Source organism: Trematomus bernacchii, unplaced genomic scaffold, assembly GCF_902827165.1.
Source record: "Trematomus bernacchii unplaced genomic scaffold, fTreBer1.1, whole genome shotgun sequence".
In the NCBI taxonomy this organism is placed as follows: Eukaryota; Metazoa; Chordata; class Actinopteri; order Perciformes; family Nototheniidae; genus Trematomus; species Trematomus bernacchii.
Genome location: NW_022987680.1, coordinates 51461 through 70514, shown reverse-complemented (window position 1 = coordinate 70514; position 19054 = coordinate 51461). Strand labels below are relative to the sequence as shown.

At 46.6% G+C, this 19054-nt stretch overlaps 1 protein-coding gene across 1 annotated transcript; it reads left to right on the top strand.

Annotated features, from left to right (window-relative positions):
- Positions 1-3577: 3577 nt before the first annotated feature.
- nelfb (negative elongation factor complex member B) lies at positions 3578-17402 on the top strand. Its single transcript, XM_034136282.1, has 13 exons — positions 3578-3855; positions 5003-5163; positions 5250-5349; positions 6803-7033; positions 7135-7320; positions 7433-7545; positions 7628-7730; positions 9755-9850; positions 10352-10494; positions 15040-15146; positions 15916-16057; positions 16182-16290; positions 17034-17402. Exons 1-13 carry the CDS (start codon positions 3754-3756, stop codon positions 17190-17192), a joined length of 1752 nt encoding a protein of 583 aa, XP_033992173.1. The 5' UTR covers positions 3578-3753; the 3' UTR covers positions 17193-17402.
- Positions 17403-19054: the final 1652 nt, after the last annotated feature.

Here is a 19054-nt window from a genome sequence, read left to right as displayed (position 1 = left end):
CACATATATCTTTATTTATATATGTATAAGTATGACGACTTCCTCGGGCGATATCATGGTATAGCTAATTAATCTGGGTCAAAACGTGTTGTGCCCACATGCAAAGGTTGTAAACTCTGGTTTATCCCTGCGTGGTATTATAGTAATAGCAAACAGCAACGTTCAACTCCTTTAATGGTATATTGCAAGTGCAATAAGAAGCTACAGGGACGTTAATCTACGTCGGTAATATTAACTTTATTTAATACAAGATTTACGGTACAAGATTTAATCATACAGCCCATGTAGTATAATATTTTACAAATGATGAATTACAGCAAACATGTGCAATATATCCGTTATTACAGCTCCGTGGGCTGGCAGTAAGGCGATATGGGTCCGTTCTTATTGTGCATCCATGGGTCAAGATAAACGCATGTAGTGCTGAACCAAGCCCCCAGGAAGTGCGCCGGACTCTGATGAAAATATTCGTGCTGGCCAAACGGCGGTACTACACTTCCTTTTGGTTGCCAGGCCCGGAAACACTTTTTCCCATTGACTTACATGGGGAAAGAGTGGTCTGTAACTCGTTGGATAATTTTTTTTAAACTAAATAAACTACCCAGTATGAACACTTGTATAGCCCTTATTAAAAACATTCGTTCCTCAAGTTGTAAAAATGTGCTAATAACGTTATTCTGAGAGTTATTTCCCTCTGTATTATGAACGCGCATCTAACCCACGGGACCGCGCCGCCCGGCACGTTCATGTGATGTGACGTGTTCAGCACCACATGAGTTTATCTTTACCCATGGATAAGAACGGACCCATATCGCCTTACTGCCAGCCCACGGAGCTGTAATAATGGATATATTGCACATGTTTGCTGTAATTCATCATTTGTAAAATATTATACTACATGGGCTGTATGATGTAAATCTTGTATTAAATAAAGTTAATATTACCGACGTAGATTAACGTCCCTGTAGCTTCTTATTGCACTTGCAATATACCATTAAAGGAGTTGAACGTTGCTGTTTGCTATTACTATAATACCACGCAGGGATAAACCAGAGTTTACAACCTTTGCATGTGGGCACAACACGTTTTGACCCAGATTAATTAGCTATACCATGATATCGCCCGAGGAAGTCGTCATACTTATACATATATAAATAAAGATATATGTGTCAAAGCTCTAATCAAATTAACAGTTGTATTAATTATACTTGTATATGTATATATATATATATATATATATATATATATATATATATATATATAGCCTGTGTTTTATATTTATACACACAAATGAACAACCTTGTGTGTGTCAAATAACAAGTTGTATTGTAGTGTTTATTTTAGTGTTGTGTTATGCTTATCCACATTTTGATTTCAGAGCACAGGAGAATGCTGGGCACAACATAAAGCTCAAAAGTGAAGCTGGCAATGCTGAACAAAACCATCTAGTTATAATATTTATTCAGCTGAAAAAGTCAAAGCTCTACGAAAATGTAATTAAAAATACATAAGCATTTTCAGGTAGAAAATCAGCATTTATATAGAAATTCACAAAAATAAGAAATGTATACCTCTTATGGCTGGCATTGTAGAACTAGGTGGAAAAAATAGTGACAACAAATGTAAATACAATTTATATAGATCAAAAGGTAATATATATAATATTGATTGCAATTATTAGATTAAAAGATCCACCAATTATGATCAACAGGAAAGCCCTCTGAAGGCATGTTGTGGTTTGAAAAAAAGTTGAGGATGGGGTCCAGACAGTTAAATCAGGAGAGACTTCATTTTGTTTAAAGAACATTTATTGACACATGTCATATGATAAATGTTAAGTCTTTGGCGATTAGACCCCGATCCTGAAATCTTATATCTAAAGGGGGAAATGCAGCCGTGAGCATATAGGGAACCTCCCCGGGGTCTAGACACTGGTGATGATGATGAAGATCTGGATTTGATGAGGAGATGGGATGAAGAGGAGGTGTGATGAGGTCTTTGGATTAGCTCTCCTGGCTCTGGATATGATGAACGGAGGTGGGTGGAGAAGAGGTGGATGGGGAGGAGGTGGATGGGGAGGAGGCGGGCGGCAGCATGAACACCTGAAATCACAGCTGACTGCAGGAGAGAGGAGAACCATTTTAAAGTTTGGCTGCAGCTCGGTGATTGGCTGCTGGAGAATGAGGTGAATGTAATAGGTTAAAGAGAACGCCTGTGATGAGCTGATTATAAGCAGCTGCGGAGTGAATGTATACATACCCAGTCTTCCTGAAAGAACTTGCGCTGAGCTTCATTTAGTGAGTCAGACTCATGGTCAGAATGCTGGTTGGGAGGCTCAGTTCTTCCTGTTGACAGAAGATGGCACTTTTCTGAGAGGGAGCCAGCCGGCAGACACTGGACAGTGGCACACCAACAGATGAAACAGGAATCCATCTGAGAGGCTATGCGGAAAAGGATAACAAATAATGTCAGCAAGACATGAACATATATAACCACTATCATTCAATTCTGTAATTGCAGGTTTGTTAGCATGATATTTCAAACATAAATGGCCTGTCTTAGTTTAAAGCCCACTCACCACGTCAAGGTGCAGGCCACGAGTGAGGACACAACAACGATCACAAACAGTACATACACACGAGACAAAACTTACATACATATAAATAACTTACATATACAATGAACAATGATAAAGATTTAAATCACAATTGATCATAACTCAAAATACATATATTTTTATATATTACCAAGTGGTTTCATGTAGGCTACAACCCACACAAGTATCATGCTAAATTAAGCTCTGTTGCTTGGATATCACTAGATCCTGTTACATCAGCGTAATATAAAAGTACATAACGACTGATGTGTAAATTAGCATAATTACTAGCTAGCCGCTAGCTGCTAACTGCCGCCTCGTCGTTAATATCAAATCCATCATAACAACCCATTACCATGCTGTCATGAACGCGCGGTGCTGTTACGTGTACGCAAATTGACGTGCTTGATGTGAACGAGCATTTTGGGGGGCATGTTTAAAGTTGCGCATGCGCTATGAGCGCACATACGGGTACTTCTCAGGCATGCCGGGTAATCTGTGACGTTTCGCTCTCTCAAAAGTTGGGCCATTTTGTCATCATGCGCGATTGAGCAACTCTCATAGGAATGAATGAGGCCCCGCCTCCCACGCTGTATCCAGTTCTTATTATACATCCATGTGCTGAACACGTAACATGAACGTGCCGGGCGGCGCGGTCCCGTGGGTTAGATGCGCGTTCATAATGCAGAGGGAAATAACTCTCAGAATAACGTTATTAGCACATTTTTACAACTTGAGGAACGAATGTTTTTAATAAGGGCTATACAAGTGTTCATACTGGGTAGTTTATTTAGTTTAAAAAAAATTATCCAACGAGTTACAGACCACTCTTTCCCCATGTAAGTCAATGGGAAAAAGTGTTTCCGGGCCTGGCAACCAAAAGGAAGTGTAGTACCGCCGTTTGGCCAGCACGAATATTTTCATCAGAGTCCGGCGCACTTCCTGGGGGCTTGGCCAGAACACGAAGAAGCCTGGAACGCTCAGCTCGCCGGTGTTTCTGACGGACTGTTTACAAAGCTGCAACAGAGGAAGTTTGCTTTGAATGCGTAGAGCGTAATGTGTGCATGAATGTGAGGCTGTGTTGTGAAGACAGCGGATTTTGTGGCTGCAGTTTCACATGGTAGAATCCTTCACTTTGATGATAAAACAGCGAAAGGATGTTCGCGGGGCTGCCGGAGCTCGGGATCTCTAACGGGGAGGATCTGAAGGAGACCCTCACCAACTGCACGGAGCCTCTGAAAGCCATCGACCAGTTCCAGGTAACCGCGGGACAAATAATGATCTACAATGTAGCTGCCAGTGGTGTAAAGTAACTAAGTACACCTACTCAGGTACTGTACTGAAGTACAACTTTGACGTACTTGTACTTTACTTGAGTATTTCAATGACTTACTACAGTTCAGAGGATAATCGTGTACAATACAAAGAACTCTTAAATCAGACTTTAGTTCCACCTGGAGTAAATTCACAAGCTACCCTGCAGTATACAAAGTCATTCAAACTAGCTGCACCTTTACCAGCTTTGAGAACACTTTCATGATCAATCATTATAAAACATATCATATATATTATTCTGAAATGGACCAATCTGCACAATGACTACTTTTACTGTCGCTACTTTCACTATATTTTGATGAGAATACTTTTCTACTTTTACTTGAGGAACATTTTGAATGCGCACACACACACACACTTTAATGTAACTTTTGGCTCTATGTCAGTAAACCAACAGTCGTCCTGCTCTAAGATTCGACTAAAGTAGCAACACAATACCATGAAAACAGATGCAAATCACACACATAGCTGGAAGTATTGTTCAAGTGTTAGAAGTTTTGATATAACGGTTTCAATATAGTAGTTATATATCATCACCTTCTCTTACAGCAGCTACACACATTTAAGTTTACCTTCTGTCATAATTTTTGCCTTCCATTTGGTCATTAGTAATATGCTAACACGATAGCGCCTGAATACATCACAACTCCTAATTGGTATATATTAATTGTGTAATAAGTGAGTATTTCTCAAGTGTAATTAGAAATAGATCTATTACCATATGTTTATATTGGGTAATTGTGCTTTTGTTATCAATATTAATCTGTTAGGTGACTTGTAAGAAATGTATAAAAGCTACAAGCAAAAGCTTATTAATAATGTCCTGACCAGTCAAATTAAGAAATACAATTTATGATATGTAAGTAACGTCATCATTTCTTCAGCTAGAACAGATTCATACCATCACTGTTATATGTGGTCCATTTATGTGCCAGGAGTTTCTCAAAGATACCCTTGCTGTGTCACGTGTTTTTGATTGTGTTTGACCTGCTATCAGACATTGCAAATAAGCAGCTGTCTCTGAGTTGTCAGCTAGAGCTGATGAGTCTGTGCTGTGTCACATGACTGCAGATAGAGAATGGCATCCTGCTGCCCACGCTGCAGTCTGCTCTGCCCTTCCTCGACCTCCATGGAACTCCTCGGCTGGAGTTCCACCAGTCTGTGTTTGACGAGCTCCGAGACAAGCTGATGGAGCGAGTTGCCACCATTGCAGAGGGCAAGGAGGAGGACAGGTAAGGTGTTGTTTTTTGCTCTGTAAAGTTCTGAAGGAACCGGCTTGGCTGCTATTGTGCTCTGTTTTCTTACAATCTTCTTCCAGATATGGGAAGCTTGAGGAGCTGCTAGAGAAGAGCTTTCCCCTCGTCAAGATGCCATCCATTCAGCCAGTGGTCATGCAGGTGCTGAAGCATCTTCCCAAGGCAAGTATCATCAGAAGCTGTAATGTTAAAGAATGAAAACAGTAGACTAAATTAGGTATGCGCAATATTTACATTTAAAGGGGACCTATCATGCAAAATGCACTTTTGTACGTCTTTTATACATGAATATGTGTCCCCGGTGTTCCAGGGAACTCACCAAGTGTCAGAAAACACAACCCTCTCTATTTTCCTCCATACCCAAATCTCTAAAAAAGGGGCTGCAACGGATCTGATAAAAACTGATCCAGATTTGAACACGTTACTGACGTCAGGACGGTGGCGCTACGGCTATTGGGCCAACTCTCCACCTATCAGGGGAATGTGGGGTTGGGCCACGGCCGGCCATTGCCACTCGAAAGCGCTGGAGACGCTGTAGTACATATGCCAGGCCTGTAAGTGGCGCTGTAGTCTGCCACAAAAGCAGCGAAGAAGACTTCCCGCCCATAGTTACCATGGTTACCCTTCTGTTTATTCTCCGCTGTGGCTTTTTTTCTCCCTCCCCGAGGCAAGCGTTTGCTCCCGCTGCTTTAATTCAATGCAATCACTCCCCGTCGAGGCAAGCACTGTAATTCTCTCCGGTTAGTCCACCAGCAGATGACAAACACCCACCTCTCCGCCTCTTCCAAGGAACGAGGGGACCGTGCGGCAGAGTTTCAGTTTCAGTTACTTTCGCCGGTCAAGATGTCCGTTAAAGTTTAAATCTTCCGGACAAAATTAGAAAAGTGCCGGTCAAAGGTCTTCTTTGTTATTTATTGAGCTTTAAAACAAATTAATAACGACTCTATATAATAAAACACGGAGGACGGAGATCTCTTTTTCTCCCCCTCTTCTGACAGCCCAGCAGCTGATCAGAGCACGGCTCCCCTCTCCTGCAGGGGGGCGTGGTCAGCAGAATCAGACCCGTAGACAGCAAACAGCACATAGAGCGAAATGAGGCATGGCTAAAATGCATGATCTGTTTGGTATTTTGAAAACAGAAACGTATAAATATACCTTATATAGGTATGGCCCTACAATATATCATTTAAATATAGCATGATAGGTGTCCTTTAATCAGCAGACAGTGTGTCACACTTGAATTTCTGTCGTCTTTTATCATGTTCATCAAGATATTAAAATCTTCAATTTGAGTATTATGATTCATTACATCAAATTTCTTCTGTCAATATAACTCCTACTTTATGTTAGCTTGCTGCTACACTGCCCCGTTAATACTGGTGTAATGGATAAGCAACAAAGACAATACAACTTCTACCATCACAGAGAGACATGCCATGGATGTTGTATGTACAGAGTAAAATTACAACATATACGATCCATATGACAAACATTATAAATCCAGGATGAGCTTTCATGAGGAAAATATCAGATGAAGTCATGATCACATCAAAGTGTTTACATTGCCTCAGCATGATGAGCACCGTTTATATTTTATTACCTGCTTCCCTTGAAGGTACCAGAGAAGAAACTGAAGATGGTGATGGCTGACAAGGAGCTGTACAAGGTGTGTGCCGTGGAGGTGAAGAGGCAGATCTGGCAGGACAACCAGGCTCTGTTTGGGGACGAAGTGTCCCCCCTCCTGAAGCAGTACATCGTGGAGAAGGAAGCCGCTCTGTTCAGCAGCGACCTCTCCATCCTGCACAACTTCTTCAGCCCGTCTCCCAAAACACGGCGCCAAGGGGAGGTGAGTCCCGCTCGTCAGATTAGATATTGTGATAAAGTCTTTACCAAAGTGTGTGAGACATGGGCCCCTGTGTGAGATGATGGAGCCGTCTGTTGATGTAGGTGGTGCTAAAGCTGACACAGATGATTGGGAAGAATGTGAAGCTGTATGACATGGTGCTGCAGTTTTTACGGACGCTCTTCCTGAGAACACGAAATGTCCACTACTGCACCCTGAGAGCAGAGCTGCTCATGTCTCTTCATGACCTGGACATCAGTGAGATCTGCTCTGTGGACCCCTGCCACAAGGTACGAGTCCCTTTATGACACCATCGTATCACTACAGAGCCCCAGACCCTGTATCCTCTCTGAAGCTCTGTGTGACCTGTGTGACCTGTGTTTCTGTTCTGGTCCGCCACAGTTCACCTGGTGTTTAGACGCCTGCATCCGGGAGAAGTTTGTGGACGGGAAGAGAGCCAGAGAGCTGCAGGGTTTCCTGGATGGAGTGAAGAAAGGACAGGAGCAAGTCCTCGGGTAAAAGACGGGAGGATGGTTTAAGTTTAGGAGCCGAGCTGTTCCTCTCAGATGATTAATCTTCTGAGTCTCTGCTTCTCAGGGACCTGTCCATGATTCTGTGTGACCCGTTCGCCTGCAACACCCTGGTGCTGAGCATCATGAGGAACCTGCAGGAGCTGCTGAGTCAGGACTCTCTACCCAGGGTGAGCAGGGGGGGTGCAGCATGCCAGTGGTTTGACGGCACTCTGCTGACTGACAGCTGGGGGGGTGATGCAGCAAGAAAAATAGAGAGCCAGAAAATGAGTCTGCTTTAATCTTTGCAGGGTTACTAATGTTTCATGAGGGAGGAAATGCACCCAACATGTTTTTTTTTTATTTACAAAGTGACTTTTTACGAGGAACACTGAATCTAAATCTAATCAAACAGTCCAACCACAAATGCAGCAATGTAGTGGAAGCACTGTCGTCAACACTGAAGTTTAGTTTTGGATGTGTGACCGCACAAAACAACACTAGTAGAGCAAATCATTTATGTTGGGGCTACATTAGCTACCTACCGTGTTTGTACCACAAAACAAATTAAAGGTCCCATGTCATGCTTTTCTGGTTATTAATAATAATAATAATGCATTACATTTTTTTTTTATTAGAGCGCTTTTACAGGTGCTTAAAGCGCTTTACAATTACACATTACACATATTAGACATGTAAGAGTCATTACTGTGGACATTACCCACAGTATTACCCGTCCCCTTGTGTGTTATGTAGCTTTTTATGCATGTAAACAGTCTGCAGAGCAGAGTCCTGCATCGGGTCGGGTACCCGACTTGTGACCCGCAAAAAAAGTGATTTGCGGGTGGTATTTTTTTCAAACGCTTTTTTCCGGGTTCGGTTCTGGGTAAAACAAAGATGATGCGGGTCACATTTATTTATTGTTGCATAATAAATATATTAAAATAATAATAATTTAGTTTAATGTTTAAATCCTCAGACCTCTCCCCCGCGGGACCGCGCATAATCATAACCTCTGCAGCGCATCAATCTGCAGCGCATCAATCTGCTGCTGAGCGCGCCACATTTGAAATGGCTGAGGTGAAGGCGAAGCTCGGAGAATACAGCATTTTCAATAACTCTTCCTCAAGAGCGAAATCCAACGTCTGGGAGGCTTTTGGTGTCATCCTAGATGGAGAAAATAACCAACATCCCACGCTTTTTGAGCCAAATATGCAACTGTGTGTGTTAATAATTGCACGTTTTCACTGCTCATATATATGCGGGTTCGGGTCGGGTTGCGGATCTTGTGCCGACGGGTCGGGTCGGGTTGTGGAACTAATTGGCAATATGTGCGGGTAGCGGGGCGGGTTCGGTATTGCACGTCGCGGGTGTGGGGCGGGAGCGGGTCTTGAAAATCAGACCCGTGCAGGACTCTGCTGCAGAAAGTACACCCTGTAGCGAGTAAAACTCTAACACAGAAAAGACCTGTCTATGCTGCCCCAGAACACCTCGTTGGAGATTTTCTTTTTCCATTGTTTACTTCTTGGGTACAGTGACGTATTTCGGGTATAGTGACGTAACGTCCTCGGAGCCGTTACGTTTGGAACAATCCGTGGACTTCCTCACACACACACACTCGGCGGGACGTTGCGAGGCTCGCTGCTGCGAGGAGCGGGACACTGAGCTGGCTCACTGGTGTGGGGTCAGCGAGACACCACGGAACTCAGCCTGAGCACACACACAAACTCCCAGCCAGTCTGCGGGTGTGTGTGTGGGTTTCGCGCTGGGTTTCGCTGTCTCGCACACGGCCACTGGGCTCACAGGGAGGGGGGGGCAGGAGCTCCAACAAGCCGTTTAGGACAGAGAGTGAATACACATACTATACAGAGATGCTGTATGAGAAACCAATGAGAGTTTGGAACATTGCACAATATAAATCTATTCTAGTATACCTCAACAATGGAATTATGATCAGTAGAAATGGCCATGTCATGGGCCCTTTAAATCAAGGTCACCATAATAAATCAAAAGTTAGGTTTTGTAGTTAGCTTTATAATTACATATCGTGCCGGCTTTCATAATTGAATGGCAACAGTTAACTGAAAATGGTTTTGCATGAAAAAACCTTGACCACCAATCTAGTCTCAACACAGTTACAATATTGTCGACTATGTAAATATCAATTTAAACGGCCAAAGTGTAGTCATCAAGCTGCGTCTGTGTTTGTGAACAGGACAGTCCCGACCTGATGCTGCTGCTGAGGATGCTGTCCCTGGGTCAGGGGGCCTGGGACATGATTGACAGCCAGGTCTTTAAAGAGCCTCGTTTGGTACGTACAGTTTACACCTCAGGCATACTCTCAGCTCACTGACATTGCTCGTTTGTTCTCACTGTGTTCCGAAGGTCGTTGGTTGCATTTAAACCTGTTGAAATAGTTAGACTGTAATTAGTAATAGATCTATTACTAATTTGTTTATATTGGGTAATTGTGCTTTTGTTCTCATAATCTAATCTGTTAGGTGACTTGTTACAAATGTATAAAAGCTACAAGCAAAAGCTTATAAATAAGGTCCTGACATTTTACCCGAGAGTCAAATCATATATATATAATTGATGATATGCAAGTAGTGTCATAATTACTTCAGCTACTACTGATTCATATAATCACTGTTATATGTGGTCCATTTATGTGCCAGGAGTTTCTCAAAGATACCCTTGCTGTGTCACATGACTGCAGATAGAGAATGGCGTCCTGCTGCCCAAGCTGCAGTCTGCTCTGCCTTAGTAATATATATTTGACTAATTGGCCTTCCTGTGCGCCTCCTCTCAGGATGTGGAGGTGGTGACCCGCTTCCTGCCTGCCATGATGTCAGTGGTTGTCGACGATCACACCTTCACAGTGGATCAGAAACTTCCCGGTGAGGAGAAGAGTTCCCCACCATACCCCACCACCCTTCCGGATGCCTTTACCAGGTGAGGCACTGCAGGAGGAGACGGCCACATGATAGAACATCACTGAGACAGTGTCCTGATGCACATGATGTGACCTTTCATCTTCCTTTACTCTCTGCAGTTATCCCCACCACAGTTTGCAGTAGAAACAGTGATGCTTGTATCTGATATCATTCACATTTATGATTTATTAAGGACAGACGGTCATCACTTGCTATGAACTGGCTATGAACTGGCTGCCTTTTTAAATCTGTGTAAATCAAAAATCTTGAGCTCTGGGAATTTGTACTGTGAATTTTCTTTAGTTTATACACACAAGCATCAGCAGCTTTATTACATTCCAGGCCATATCAAACTAAAGGTGCCACCCTCTGGCAGACACAGAGACCCACCCTCTGGCAGACACAGAGACCCACCCTCTGGCAGACACAGAGACTACCCTCTGGCAGACCCACCCTCTGGCAGACACAGAGACCCACCCTCTGGCAGACACAGAGACTACCCTCTGGCAGACACACAGACCTACCCTCTGGCAGACACACAGACCTACCCTCTGGCAGACACACAGACCTACCCTCTGGCAGACACAGAGACTACCCTCTGGCAGACACAGAGACCTACCCTCTGGCAGACACAGAGACCCACCCTCTGGCAGACACAGAGACTACCCTCTGGCAGACACACAGACCTACCCTCTGGCAGACACACAGACCTACCCTCTGGCAGACACACAGACCTACCCTCTGGCAGACACAGAGACTACCCTCTGGCAGACACAGAGACCACCCTCTGGCAGACACAGAGACTACCCTCTGGCAGACACACAGACCTACCCTCTGGCAGACACATAGACCTACCCTCTGGCAGACACACAGACCCACCCTCTGGCAGACACACAGACCCACCCTCTGGCAGACACAGAGACCTACCCTCTGGCAGACACAGAGACCACCCTCTGGCAGACACAGAGACTACCCTCTGGCAGACACAGAGACCACCCTCTGGCAGACACAGAGACTACCCTCTGGCAGACACACAGACCTACCCTCTGGCAGACACAGAGACCCACCCTCTGGCAGACACAGAGACTACCCTCTGGCAGACACAGAGACCCACCCTCTGGCAGACACAGAGACTACCCTCTGGCAGACACACAGACCTACCCTCTGGCAGACACACAGACCCACCCTCTGGCAGACACAGAGACCCACCCTCTGGCAGACACAGAGACCCACCCTCTGGCAGACACATACCCCATTCACACCAACGGTGTTTCGGGGCCGGTTCGGTGCTGGTGCTTGAAAAGCACCGGGTTTTCCTGTTCACACCGCAGCGGAGCAGCCTCTAAGCTCCGGAATCCGGTTCGTTTCGAGCACCAAAAAGTTGTCCGTCTAGAAGCAAGAACCGCATACGTCACGCTTACGTCGGAGGGGGGCGAGATCAACCTGAGCTAACAGTTAAGGCGAGTACGGCAAATAAAAGTTGTAACAAGCAGTAGTGCTGAGCAAAGTGACTAGAAGGCAACCACACACTTGTAAAAAAAAAACACGCTTTATAAAGTCAGGCAACACTGACCAGGCTTCGTGTGATTCTGTTTATTTGTACCTTACTTTGACCATCCCTTCGCTGTTATTGATCATTGTGGAGAGCAGGCAGACGTTTTGATTGTTATTATAGCAGCTATCGGATGGAATCAATACATGGGCTGCACAGGTTGTCATGTCCGACTATCACAAGTAGAATCATAATGAAAAATACGTCGGTAAAAAGTGCCTGTAGAAAACGGCTTAGCAAGTAGTCAGTTTAGCTTCGGTTGCTATGCTAACATCACCCATGTTATACCAGAGAAACTTTCATAACAGCGTTGTGATGCCAAACAGCGTCAATTCAGACTGACACACATTCACTTAAGGGGAACTGGGGATATGTATCAGCTGCTTGTGTGACAGTCAGACAGTGAATACTTTAGAGCCGTGTGAGCTAACCCGGAGCTAACGGGAGAATACACTCCCGTTGAAGAGCAGCCAGCACTGCAGCGGTCGGTAAATGCCGCTGAAACACATTAATAAACAATGAACCACGGCACTCTGGAGAAAAGTATAAGGTTGGAGAAGTCGTTATTTAATTTAATCTGGCTTCGTATGGTTAAAAGCAACGCAGTCCCCGGCCCGTTGTTGTTGTGAGGTGAGCTCCGTTGGGGAGAAAATCAGCGACGTAAACTGTGACGTCATGATGCAGCAGCGGCAGCACCAGTCGGTCTCTGAGCGGTGTGAAAAGAGCCGGAGCTAAACCGAAGTACCGGTTCCGAACCTGAAAAGCTCTAGCACGGAGCTTGAACCGGAGTTGCGTTGGTGTGAAAGGGGTAACAGAGACCCACCCTCTGGCAGACACAGAGACCCACCCTCTGGCAGACACAGAGACTACCCTCTGGCAGACACAGAGACCCACCCTCTGGCAGACACAGAGACTACCCTCTGGCAGACACAGAGACTACCCTCTGGCAGACACAGAGACCCACCCTCTGGCAGACACAGAGACCACCCTCTGGCAGACACAGAGACCTACCCTCTGGCAGACACACAGACCTACCCTCTGGCAGACACAGAGACTACCCTCTGGCAGACACAGAGACTACCCTCTGGCAGACACAGAGACCCACCCTCTGGCAGACACAGAGACCACCCTCTGGCAGACACAGAGACCTACCCTCTGGCAGCCACAGAGACCCACCCTCTGGCAGCCACAGAGACTACCCTCTGGCAGACACAGAGACCCACCCTCTGGCAGACACAGAGACCCACCCTCTGGCAGACACAGAGACCCACCCTCTGGCAGACACAGAGACTACCCTCTGGCAGACACAGAGACCCACCCTCTGGCAGACACAGAGACCCACCCTCTGGCAGACACAGAGACCCACCCTCTGGCAGACACAGAGACCACCCTCTGGCAGACACAGAGACCTACCCTCTGGCAGACACAGAGACCCACCCTCTGGCAGACACAGAGACTACCCTCTGGCAGACACAGAGACCCACCCTCTGGCAGACACAGAGACTACCCTCTGGCAGACACAGAGACCCACCCTCTGGCAGACACAGAGACTACCCTCTGGCAGACACAGAGACCCACCCTCTGACCCTCTGGCAGACACAGAGACCTACCCTCTGGCAGACACAGAGACCACCCTCTGGCAGACACAGAGACCTACCCTCTGGCAGACACAGAGACCTACCCTCTGGCAGACACAGAGACCCACCCTCTGGCAGACACAGAGACCTACCCTCTCGCAGACACAGAGACTACCCTCTGGCAGACACAGAGACCACCCTCTGGCAGACACGGAGACCTACCCTCTCGCAGACACAGAGACTACCCTCTGGCAGACACAGAGACCACCCTCTGGCAGACACAGAGACCTACCCTCTCGCAGACACAGAGACCACCCTCTGGCAGACACAGAGACCTACCCTCTCGCAGACACAGAGACCTACCCTCTGGCAGACACAGAGACCACCCTCTGGCAGACACAGAGACCTACCCTCTCGCAGACACAGAGACTACCCTCTGGCAGACACAGAGACTACCCTCTGGCAGACACAGAGACTACCCTCTGGCAGACACAGAGACCCACCCTCTGGCAGACACAGAGACCCACCCTCTGGCAGACACAGAGACTACCCTCTGGCAGACACAGAGACCACCCTCTGGCAGACACAGAGACCCACCCTCTGGCAGACACAGAGACCCACCCTCTGGCAGACACAGAGACCTACCCTCTGGCAGACACAGAGACCCACCCTCTGGCAGACACAAAGACCTACACTCTGGCAGACACAGAGACCCACCCTCTGGCAGACACAGAGACCCACCCTCTGGCAGACACAGAGACTACCCTCTGGCAGACACAGAGACCCACCCTCTGGCAGACACAGAGACCCACCCTCTGGCAGACACAGAGACCTACCCTCTGGCAGACACACAGACCCACCCTCTGGCAGACACAGAGACTACCCTCTGGCAGACACAGAGACCACCCTCTGGCAGACACAGAGACCACCCTCTGGCAGACACAGAGACCACCCTCTGGCAGACACAGAGACCACCCTCTGGCAGACACAGAGACCACCCTCTGGCAGACACAGAGACCCACCCTCTGGCAGACACAGAGACCACCCTCTGGCAGACACAGAGACCCACCCTCTGGCAGACACAGAGACTACCCTCTGGCAGACACAGAGACCCACCCTCTGGCAGACACAGAGACCCACCCTCTGGCAGACACAGAGACCCACCCTCTGGCAGACACAGAGACCCACCCTCTGGCAGACACAGAGACCACCCTCTGGCAGACACAGAGACCACCCTCTGGCAGACACAGAGACCCACCCTCTGGCAGACACAGAGACCCACCCTCAATGTAATGAGAACTACCTCAAACTATCTTCCAAGGCATACTTTGTGATGCTCCTTTTAATAAGGCTGTTGTTTCTTCTCAGAAAATGTGACTTGTGAAGAAGGCTTCAGTGAGAGGTACTGTGATGGTGATGTGTCTGTGGCCCTCAGGTACCTGCAGGAGAACAGAGTGGCCTGTGAGATGGGTCTGTACTACGTCCTCCACATCGCCAAACTGAGGAATAAGAATGCCCTGCAGAGGCTGCTGCCTGCCCTGGGTGAGCCTCTCTGTCCATCTGTCCCTCTGTCTGTCTCTCTGTCCCTCAGTCCATCTGTCCCTCTGTCTGCCTCTCAGTCCGTCTGTCCATCTGTCCCTCTGTCTGCCCATCTTTCCCTCAGTCCGTCTGTCCCTCTGTCTACCTCTTTGTCCTTCAGTCTGCCTCTCTGTCCGTCTGTCCCTCTGTCCATCTGTCCGTCTGTCCCTCTGTCTACCTCTTTGTCCTTCAGTCTGCCTCTCTGTCCGTCTGTCCATCTGTCCATCTGTCCCTCTGTCTGCCCATCTTTCCCTCAGTCCGTCTGTCCCTCAGTCCGTCTGTCCCTCTGTCTACCTCTTTGTCCTTCAGTCTGCCTCTCTGTCCCTCTGTCCGTCTGTCCCTCTGTCCCTCTGTCTGCCCATCTTTCCCTCAGTCCGTCTGTCCCTCTGTCCATCTGTCCCTCTGTCTACCTCTTTGTCCTTCAGTCTGCCTCTCTGTCCCTCTGTCCAGTAAAACATCTGAGAAGTCCTACAATATCCTATTATCTGAAACCACAGCTCTTAAACAGACTATAACTTATCCAACATGCAGCATCTCAACACACTGTTCTTCCTTATTTTATATATAGTTGTATGTAGGTTCCGATTTAAAATGTTTTTGTTTTGATTGACATTGTATTCAATGTGTACAGAGGCACTGCATGGGGAGTCCATGGGTTACTCAGTAGGTTCAGTAGTAAAAAGGATTGACAGCAGGAACCACATGACTTAATAAAAGCTGGATCTTCCCACAGTGGAGACGTACAATGACATGGCCTTTGGAGACATCTTCCTCCACCTGCTGACCGGACACCTCACCCTGCTCTCCGATGAGTTTGGATCAGAAGACTTTTGCTCGGTTGTTTACGACGGCTTCCTTCTTACTTCTTTCTCCAGGTGAGCGGATTGTAGCATAGCCTCTGATATGACTGCCTGATGCAGGCCCTTCAACATAACTCTTTTTCACTTTGGCTGAAACTTCTCCGCCATGTTTCTGAAGGATTGTCTGGATGTTTTTCAGTAAAGAGAACGTGCACAGACACACCCTCCGGATGTTGCTGCATCTTCACCACAAAGTGCTGCCATCACACGTGGAAACCTTGATGAAAACCCTCGAACCTCCAAAACAGGTTGGCTTCATTTCTACATTCTGTGTGTGTGTGTGTGTGTGTGTGTGTGTGTGTGTGTGTGTGTGTGTGTGTGTGTGTGTGTGTGTGTGTGTGTGTGTGTGTGTGTGTGTGTGTGTGTGTGTGTGTGTGTGTGTGTGTGTGTGTGTGTGTGTGTGTGTGATGTGTGTGTGTGTGTGTGTGTGTGTGTGTGTGTGTGTGTGTGTGTGTGTGTGTGTGTGTGTGTGTGTGTGTGTGTGTGTGTGTGTGTGTGTGTGTGTGTGTGTGTGTGTGTGTGTGTGTGTGTGTGTGTGTGTGTGTGTGTGTGTGTGTGTGTGTGTGTGTGTGTGTGTGTGTGTGTGTGTGTGTGTGTGTGTGTGTGTGTGTGTGTGTGTGTGTGGCCGCGTACTGACTGGCCGCGTACTGACTGTGTGTGTGTGGCCGCGTACTGACTGTGTGTGTGTGGCCGCGTACTGACTGTGTGTGTGTGTGGCCGGCCGCGTACTGACTGTGTACTGACTGTGTGTGTGTGTGGCCGGCCGCGTACTGACTGTGTACTGACTGTGTGTGTGTGTGGCCGGCCGCGTACTGACTGTGTGTGTGTGTGGCCGGCCGCGTACTGACTGTGTACTGACTGTGTGTGTGTGGCCGCGTACTGACTGTGTGTGTGTGGCCGTGTACTGACTGTGTACTGACTGTGTGTGTGTGGCCGTGTACTGACTGTGTACTGACTGTGTGTGTGTGACACCCTGCCTTGTTGACCACAGTGCAGCGAGCCAGTGAAGGAGCTCTACACCCAGCTGACGGAAAAGCTGGACGCCCAGAAGAAGAGCCCCCCGCCTGCAGATGAAGCTCCGTCCCTGGACCTGGGACTCCACCCGGTGACGGTCCCCACCACGGCCTCCACCCCCACCACGCCCCTCTGAGCCCCCGCAGAGTCACGGACTGGAACTACAGCCACCAGTTGGCTCACAAATATTCAAAAGACTGGACGATACATTTTGGTTTGTTCTGTGGATTTTCTTTAGATGTTGACAGTGTAGGGAAGCAGCCATGTGTTTTTCTTCAAAGCTGTTCAAAATGTTGTGCTCTTAAAGGAAACCAAGTGGCAAAAATAAATAGGGTGATCAAAGTTGTTTTGCGCTCCTGTGTTTTATACATTAGAAGAAAAAAAAATGTTCTACATTTCTAAATGTTTTATTTTTATCTATGAAATGGGTGTAAAATATGTTTTTCTGGAAATGTTGGTGTAACGCTGATGTCCAGCACAGAGGCTGAAGTGGCCCTCTCCAGGTTCTGGTTAGGACTGAACGCATTTGTTTCCTTCATGCTCCCTGAACATAAGGTACATTCGTACATCACTGTCATGTCTGTGTTGTATAACTTGTAGCCTCATTTAGAAGGTAGAGGTTGTGTCAAAACAGATGAAACACAGATAAGACTGAGTGTAGATGCTGTAAGTGTCCACCACGTAGACAAAAAATAAGAATAGCCTAAAATAGAGTGCAAGCCAAATGCCAGCCTCAAAGAGGAAAACGTCAACCCACAAAGGTAGTTTTATTTCATTGCATTAAATAGTATCTTACATCTTACCTGCCGGCCATTTTTTCATTCACAATGAAAATGAATTGATTCACATTAGATTTTCTTTTGCTTTCAATGATGTGCCAACATGCATAAAACCCAATAAATAGACTGATAGAGCCTGTTTATTAGTGCCAGGGAAACATTGTTCCCGGGCCCCTAGTGGCCCCCTTCCCTCCTGTCCTGATTCAGAAAGTGTCCTGTGGGCTAGGCAAGTTGAGTTCTGACTCATGTGTATTCTTTACATAATGCTGTAACATAATTCCTACCAAAATAACATTAGTTATATTACCTACTTTAAGGTTCTAGTTCCTGAACTTAAATCAAGTATTCCCATGTCTATTGAACTCATGCCTTCTCAAAGCAATAATTACAAAAACAGATAAAAGTCTAAATGTATTGAAGCTGCTGATAACAGCAAAGTTTTAACAAAACTTCAGTTTAGAGATATCTCGCTAAACGTGTGCAGTACAACAACCCAGGTCTCAGTTATCCAGTTGTGTGCTTACTACTCTAGAGCCTCATCTCAATACCCCTCCTCGACCCCTCCTTTCCCTCACTCGCGTCCCTTCCTTGCGTCTTAGCTCCGCCTCCGTAAGATGCGAGCGAGAGACACGAGGAGGTGACACGAGGACAGAGGAGTCCTCAGGTATTAATTGGGATGTCCTCGTTCACTCAAACGTCATTTTTAAACGACGTCTGTTAATGATGACATGTGCACAGCTGTATCCCCTCTCATCGGGCTCAACTGAATAACCTTTAGAACCGGCCCATTTGTTGTTAAATAGTTATTTAAATGAATGAATCTTTCTCTTGTTAGTCAAGGAATTCAATGTATGATGGTTGGTCCTGCTTTTGTATTCCGTTTTGGTGTAAAATGTAGCCTACATTTAAATAAAAATATAATTATAGTAATGTGAAAGCCTTTACTCTGAAAATGTGTGTCCTGTAGATCCCCACATTCACCACAAACCCACACTCAGGACTGTGAATTTTAAATAATTTAACTCCTGAATATCTTAACACAAAACAATACAAATAATTGTTATTTATCAAGCAACACATCCTCACTCCCAGGTCGGCGTATGTTGACGTTATGTCAAGGTCCCCTGTGGTCTTTTTCCAACGCAAGGGGGGCGGCCCTTAGCGTACATTTTCAACTTTCCGGGATGTCCATAGGCTCGTCTTGAGATCGCGAGCGAAT

Excerpts from the sequence above, each read along its gene's own strand:
- nelfb (XM_034136282.1), top strand. The coding sequence starts at position 3,754 with ATGTTCGCGGGGCTGCCGGAGCTCGGGATCTCTAACGGGGAGGATCTG. Across the intron at positions 5,164-5,249 it reads GAGGGCAAGGAGGAGGACAG|ATATGGGAAGCTTGAGGAGC; the intron begins GTAAGGTGTTGT and ends ATCTTCTTCCAG. Across the intron at positions 5,350-6,802 it reads TGCTGAAGCATCTTCCCAAG|GTACCAGAGAAGAAACTGAA; the intron begins GCAAGTATCATC and ends CTTCCCTTGAAG.